This window comes from Notolepis coatsorum (genome assembly GCF_963971535.1).
Source record: "Notolepis coatsorum genome assembly, chromosome: 13".
Taxonomy (NCBI): Eukaryota; Metazoa; Chordata; class Actinopteri; order Aulopiformes; family Paralepididae; genus Notolepis; species Notolepis coatsorum.
Window position 1 is genome coordinate 55973404 of NC_140177.1, and position 7565 is coordinate 55980968.

The 7565-nt window shown below is 45.1% G+C and overlaps 1 protein-coding gene across 2 annotated transcripts; it reads right to left on the minus strand.

Annotated features, from left to right (window-relative positions):
- Positions 1–464: 464 nt before the first annotated feature.
- On the minus strand, positions 465–7355 carry LOC311239540 (insulin-like growth factor-binding protein 3). Of its 2 annotated transcripts, none has more exons than XM_084327867.1 (4): positions 6918–7355; positions 5865–6109; positions 4929–5048; positions 465–2919 (listed from the first exon to the last, which is right to left on the minus strand). In XM_084327867.1, exons 1-4 carry the CDS (start codon positions 7288–7290, stop codon positions 2794–2796), a joined length of 864 nt encoding a protein of 287 aa, XP_084183993.1. In that variant the 5' UTR covers positions 7291–7355; the 3' UTR covers positions 465–2793. The 2 variants fall into 2 exon arrangements, with proteins under 2 accessions (XP_084183993.1, XP_084183992.1); XM_084327866.1 differs by having other exon boundaries at positions 5865–6112.
- Positions 7356–7565: the final 210 nt, after the last annotated feature.

Genomic DNA, 7565 nt, shown 5'->3' on the forward strand with positions numbered 1-7565 from the left:
CATTATTGGTAAGTAATAAATAAGGCTAGGGCTCCCAAAAATCAGAGCGGTCTCTTTTTTTTATATTATTTTCACCTAGAGACATTTGGATGGTCTTTTATTTTAGTTTTGGAATACCATGTATTTATTATGATTCTGTGTTGTACAGTGTATCCATGCTGCTATTTGTCATTGATGTCATGTCTAGTACTATTACAGTACCACTGTTGTTGATGTCATGTACAAATACTATTACCGTACCACTGTTGTTGAGGTCATGTACAGTTTAGACCTAATTGTTTCTGACTGCTAGATGCCAAGAGGGCTGCTGTTGTTATGCTATTGGTTTTGTTGAGGCAATGTACATATTAACTCTGTTATTACACTATTAATGTGCTTTCAATAAATATTACGATGATCTTTAAATGTGATAAAGTTGAAATATGAACCCAGCCACCACTAACATACTGAAACGACACCATGGATCAGCTTATACTGCCTTTATTAATTAAAAATAGACCTCTGAGGGTTGCATTGTACATGCATACAGCATATTTGCCTATAGCAAGACACATATAAACAATGGGAAAATGAATCACTGAAAACATAACAGGAAAAAAAACATTACACAGAAATTAGAGATAAGGTTGTTTTTTTTGGCCTTTATCCCAATCATCCAGTTTATGCAAACTGACAGAGAAACAACAACCACGGTATTGATAATGGGCAATGTGATGTCCTACTCAATATCTGTGTCTGTCCTGAAATCCAGCAAAACAAGTTCAATAAATGCACTGAGTACTGTCTGAGCTGCATAGAGAAAGTTATGTCCAACTCCTCTCGGTGGGGGGTGGGTGGGGGGTTTTCCTGAGGAGCTGAAAGTGACTGGAGTAAGAAGGCTGCCTAATCCACTGGTTTTACAATAGGAATGCATAGTAAGACAGTAGGGATACATCGATACTGATACCGGTATCTGATGCCGGGCCGATAATAAGCTAAAAGATCGGGGAAAGTGATATTGATGCATCCTGAGAGGCAGTCCTGAGGCGCTGCACTGTCCTGCATGGCCTCAATAGCACTTATACATTTATAGCTCACTCAGATAGACATACATACCGTACATACATTTTATGTCTGTCCTATAGGGGTGGATCGATAGTTCGATACCATCGATCGATTCATTTTACGGAACATTATAGACTTTTAGACTATTAGTTTGGGAGTCACTGGGACAAAAATGATTGAGCTATAATAAAATGTTCTCCATTAGAGAGATCAGAATTTACCATATTCACACGGCAGCCATTTTGCTCTTACGTAATGCTCAGGTTGGGTTCCCACAGGCGGAAAGAAATCCCACCTTGTGAATATGGTCAATTGACAAAATGCTTAAAATCTGGCTGCTTGGCTTTGATTTGTGCTATGGCTCTTGATACCAGGCTTTAATGTTGAGAAAATTCTCCCGATACCAATACCCTATATCATCCTAGTATCGGCCCGATATCCAATACCAATACCCTATATCATCCTGGTATCGGCCCGATATCCAATACCCTATATCATCCTGGTATCGGCCCGATATCCAATACCAATACCCTATATCATCCTGGTATCGGCCCGATATCCAATACCCTATATCATCCTGGTATCGGCCCGATATCCAATACCCTATATCATCCTGGTATCAGCCCGATATCCAATACCCTATATCCTCCTGGTATCGGCCCGATATCCAATACCCTATATCATCCTGGTATCGGCCCGATATCCAATACCCTATATCATCCTGGTATCGGCCCGATATCCAATACCCTATATCATCCTGGTATCGGCCCGATATCCAATACCCTATATCCTCCTGGTATCGGCCCGATATCCAATACCAATACCCTATATCATCCTGGTATCGGCCCGATATCCAATACCATACCCTATATCATCCTGGTATCGGCCCGATTTCCAATACCAATACCCTATATTATCCTGGTATCGGCCCGATATCCAATACCATACCCTATATCATCCTGGTATCGGCCCGATTTCCAATACCCTATATCATCCTGGTATGGGCCCGATATCCAATACCAATACCCTATATCATCCTGGTATCGGCCCGATATCCAATACCAATACCCTATATCATCCTTGTATCCGCCCGATATCCAATACCAATATCAGCATTGATGCATCCCTAGCTCTGCTAATCATTCACACGAAAAACATAAATTGTTATAAACAAATCCATACACTCAGAATCACAAGCATACAAAATATGATTACACGTCACACGCATGCACACATGTTTATAGTGCCACTTAATTGTGCGTAAATGTAAAAAAAAAAAAAAAAAAAAAAAACGTGACAAGTATAAAAGTCTCTGTAATCAAGTGTGTAATAATCAGGGCAAGGCCTCTGAGATAGAACTGTGAGGGAGGTGTGTTATCCTTCACAGAGGCTGGCCTGGTTGGCCAGGAGAGTTGTCAAGTATAATGAGGAATCTGTTCCATGCACTTTATGGAGGAGGATATGTCTGGCACAAGGAGTCCTTCTCCTTTCGGGTAATCTCTCACTCTCTCCGTTCTCTCTGCTGTGCCTTGGAAAAGGTCCCATGGTCGAGAGATACACCAGTGGCAGCGATCCATGTCCCGGGCCAAGCCATTTCCTTGACCTCTCTCCATGTGTTTACACTTCTTCTGACTGTCTCTCCCTCCTATTGGCTCTCAGAGTTGTCTCTCCCTCCCTCCCTCCATCCTGCTCTGGTCCTATTGGCTCTCAGAGTTGTCTCTCCCTCCCTCCCTCCCTCCTGCTCTGGTCCTATTGGCTCTCAGAGTTGTAGCACTGGGCATCTCCTCTCTCCTCCCCATCGAAACCTGGCAAGGGCTGTCCGTATTTGTCCACACACCAGCAGAACCCTCGCTTTCTGCCTTTGGATGGACGGCACTGCAGAGGAGGAGGGAGGGAGGGAGGGAGGGAGGGAGGGAGGGAGGGAGGGAAGGAGGGATGGAGACGAGTGAACAGAGAGAAAATAAAGGGAGAGATTGTTTACATAATGAAGCCAGCTGAATATTCAGCCTAATAGGCAACGGCCTAGTTGACTCAATAGTTAAGAGGCATTAACAGACAGATTGTGCTGAGTAGATGCAGACATGGTTATCCAACGCACTGTGGTATTTTGAGCTGCTTTTATGGTCGACCTCCTATTACGCACACATATAGAGAACTTAAAGGTAAACACATATAGAGACCTTAAAGGTAACTAAACACACATATAGAGACCTTAAAGGTAAACAGAAACCTGGTCAAATATTTGCTTAGGCCCGCTTGTGAACAACTGAGACCCAAGATCTATTTTCAGAAGCTGGTGGCCAGTACAAATCATCTGTTGCTGATTATACCCCACAGATCCAAATTATGGGTAGTACAAATGACTTACAGAGTCTGTGGAGCTACCCAAGGGCTGTTATTTTACTGCCAATTTTACTAAAGGTCAACCTCCACTCCAGTAAAACATGCAGCCATTCATTTGAAGGGCAAAGGGAACTGGGCTCCGGAGAGAGAAGTCAGCGATGATCAGGATGGAAGCTGTCCATATTCTATCCAACGTTGCAGGGGATGTGTCCTCGAGTGTCTGAGCTGAGTTGCATTACCATTCTCTTACAGTAACGCAGGAGCACTGTAGCACAGTCTAGTGACAACCTCAGTGCGTACAATTTTATGTCTACATTTTCAGAGAGCAACAAAAAAACGACTGAATGGAGTTTGAAACAAGAGTTGCCTGGGAGGTGAAAATGATACACAATATAGAGGAAATTCTAGTGCAATAGCCAAGTTTAAAATCCATTTGCAGCACAACTGTACCACGTGTACTTTATCCCCATTCACTGCTAATGAGAAGTATTTGGACACGGAGCGACGCAAACCTCCAGAATAAACCGACAGACACAAAATGTCTGCCATTCCCTCCGTGCCTGAGGGCTCCTACTCTGTAAGCTATGTCCATTCTACATAAACAAAGACAATGAGCCTTGGCGTTGAGACGCTGCTTATGAGATGATTGCAGGTCAAGGAGAACACGTCCATTAGACAGGACTGACTGCTATGTAATAAGAAAGGCTGCTTTGGCAGTGCCGTGGTGCTGGAGCCCTAAGTGCCTCCATATGAATGCGTCAGAACCACTCATTTATTACAAACCGATTGTGGGCGGACCACGCGAACGCGGGGACGGGCTGCAGCTCTATTTCTGTGCCTGCCTCTCGAAAGTCCGGCAATTATGGGGCGAGCGCGTCGGGTGCCGGCGGCCACCTTGACGTCTGTCTCCCTGGGAGGGTTCCTGTTAAATGGCCGTCGTCTCAGCTGTCAACCCCCAGTGGGGGTTTGTTCTATGTGGTTCCTGTTTCCAGAGCCAGTGGCTGATGTCCCTCGCTGGGATGGTGATGAGGCTCTAATAGCTACCAATGGACTACAGGAGGACGACTACACATCTGCAACTGTGGCTGTCGGAGATCCAAAGCCAACTGTACTGTAGCATTGATCTTCATTAAATATGTGAGTGGATAAAGAGAGTGGGTCCGAAATGAACGGAGCTGTAACGTTTACAGAGTTACGCTTCCTTTCGGTATGGCTGTAATAATGCATAATCTTTCAGAATGATCTTCTTTTGCAGATGCAAACTCAAGATGTCAATGATATCAGTTGATATGAATGATATCACCCGATTCTGATGTACACAGTGACATACCTCTACGATTGCAATAACATGTGCTTACTTTCGGTATCGCTGTAATAATGCTTAATCTTTCAGAGAATGATCTTCTATTTGCAGATGCAAACTCTAGATATCAATGCTATCAGTTGATATGAATGATATCGCCCAATCTAATGTACACAGTGACATACCTCTACGACTGCAATATGTTATCCCCCCCCCCCCTGACCCCTGCCTCTCTTACCTGTTTCTTCTTATAGAAGCCCTTCTTGTCACAGTTTGGTATGCGGAAGCCTCTGGGATTGAGTATGTCTGTGATCTTCAGGCTGTTCAGAATGCTCTCCATCTCTCTGCGACAGGGACCCTGCATGGAGGGAGCACAGAGCATGCGTAAACACTTCAACATCTCCAGCTTACACTTCAAAAACTCAAAACATCCTATTATGCATGATGACATTGACTCTGTTGGACTGGGATAATAAACAACCCGGTGAACTTGGAGCTGTAATTCAATAGGAATTCACCAGGCTCTTAACTAAAGGTTAAACCCAGCCGATTCAAGCTGCCCCACACCGCTTCTTTGTAATACCCAAACAATGGTGGTCACAATATGGGAAAAAAAGCAACGAATGGGAAATGAATTCATCTTGTGAGGGCTTATGAGTTTTCCCAATGCTGCTTTGAAATCTTAACACTTTACACAAAGGATGGGGATAAACTGCATTCAAAGAGCCTCAAGAAGGAGCCGACATAACTTCTCCTCAAGTCCAACTACTCCAGTCACTGATCAAAGCAGCCAGTCAAAGCTCATTCCTTGTGAGCAATCACTTCTCCGGCCAAAGAGAAGATCAAAATAGCAGCAGGGCTTCCAAACAGGCACTCACAACAGGCCAATCCATCATCTTGCCTGCTCTCCATGTGCCCCGGCACGCAGACACCTTGCGGCCAAACGACAGCCTGACCCCAGGTCAGCCACAGGGTCACCCTGTACCCGCTCGCCACCACCGCCGTGCCATTCTCTTGCCTGACGTGCATGCCAGCCGTCAGCCCTGCCACCCCAAGCATTTCATCACGCGCAAAGGAAGAGAAAAACACCAAAACACAGAGGGAGAGAGGAGGAAAACATTCCTCCCCCAGTAAGGCTCTGGGGAGAGGAAAAACATTGGTTCTTTTCACTTACATACTCAGGCTCCTGTTTGGTCTCCAGAGAGAAGTTCTGCTGCTCTGTGCTGAGTGGCCCTGGGAGCTCCTCCATTTTGAAGCTCTGGGCTCTCTTCTGCTGCTCCCTTCTCAGGACCTCTGCCTTGGCGGAGTGGAGGAAAGGGCGAAGTGGCAGTCTCAGGGGTCCCACGGGTCGAGCGCTGGAGGGGGTCTGAAGGCCCGGACTGGTGACGTTACGCTCCTCCTCTGGATTCTCAATAGTCTCTGCTGTGAGGAAAGCATAACGTGCACATTACAGTAGTGTAGGCTAATATAACTACGGGAATACTATTTTTACATATTTGTTTGTTTGTATTGCCTCCTTTTCCAGGAGATATTTATTAAAGGCCGTCAGATTTATCAATAGCCAAGAAATGGGATTGGGGGGGGGGGGGGGGGTAGGGGGAGTTGAAAATGACGTTTGAGGGTCATATCCGCTCAATAATCCATTTCCACTTTCTACTAACTAGTACATTTCTACTAATTGGGGTTTAATTTTAGACAGAGTGGATATAAGCTACTTGGCTTTACACAAGCCATTCTATTTCGATCATGAATCTACTTGGATTACACTACTTCAGATAGTTTGTTATACTCATTTTGAAGGAGCTATATTTTATTCAGACCGCAGGCTACTGCAGCCTATTGTCTCTTATAGGGTGTCGGTGCCCTTGTCAACTTTCGGGGCAACATGACAGAGCAATGTGCTTGCCATTGAGAAATCAAGTGACACAGTGGGATGAAATATTAAATATAATTTATGTAGGTAACAGGTTGCCATGCGATCAGTATAAACATGTTGATACATTTGCCCAACATTGACAACGTTGCTCAAAAAGTTGACTAGATTATATTAGACTACAGACCGGAATTAAACACCGTCTCTGACAGATTCAATATACTCCCTATGTATGCCAATACAGACGAACAGGCATGTTAAGCTGGCACACCAGCGATAAAACCTTGTTACCTTGGAGTCCCCAAAAATGCGCACGGAGCGCGTGGGTTCATGGTTGCACGCAACATGCTTTACCTGGTAGTTCATTGAGTTGAGGTATAGTGCCGGTAGTGGGTCTTTTGTTAGTAGCATTTGCACAAATCCCACGTCCCTCCAGCAGAGCCTGAAGCGGTTTGGTTTCACCGGGTTGATGCTGACAAGACATTCCCGAACCACATCTCCCCGTGTACACGCCGCACGGCTGTCCAGAAGCCAGCGCGCAAGTCATGCAGCAGCCGCAGCCCGGCTCGCGGACTCTCTCGGTGCAGTCCTTGGGTAAAGGTTTGCACAAAAGCCGTGCTCCAACATCACACGGTTCGCATCGGATAACCGGGCCAATCGCACCTGATCTCCGCGTAAAAGATGCGAGAACAACTGTCATGCAAACTGTACGGAAGCATGCATCCATATCTGAAATCTAATGCTGCTCAGGTGAGTGCGGTGTCCTAGTCTTGGTCCTTTTTAGTTGGCGCTTGTCTCATTCACATCAAGCCACACTGAACAAAACATCTCAATATATAGACCGAGCGACTGTAGTCACACCCCCGGCTGGTTTGTGGTCTGAATCTGATGGATTGCCTTGACTTCGTTATTATCCTGAAACCATTAGAATAAGATCATGCATGCTGTTCATATAATATATTTAATTTATATAAGTAAAATAACTTCAGGGGGGGGGGGGGG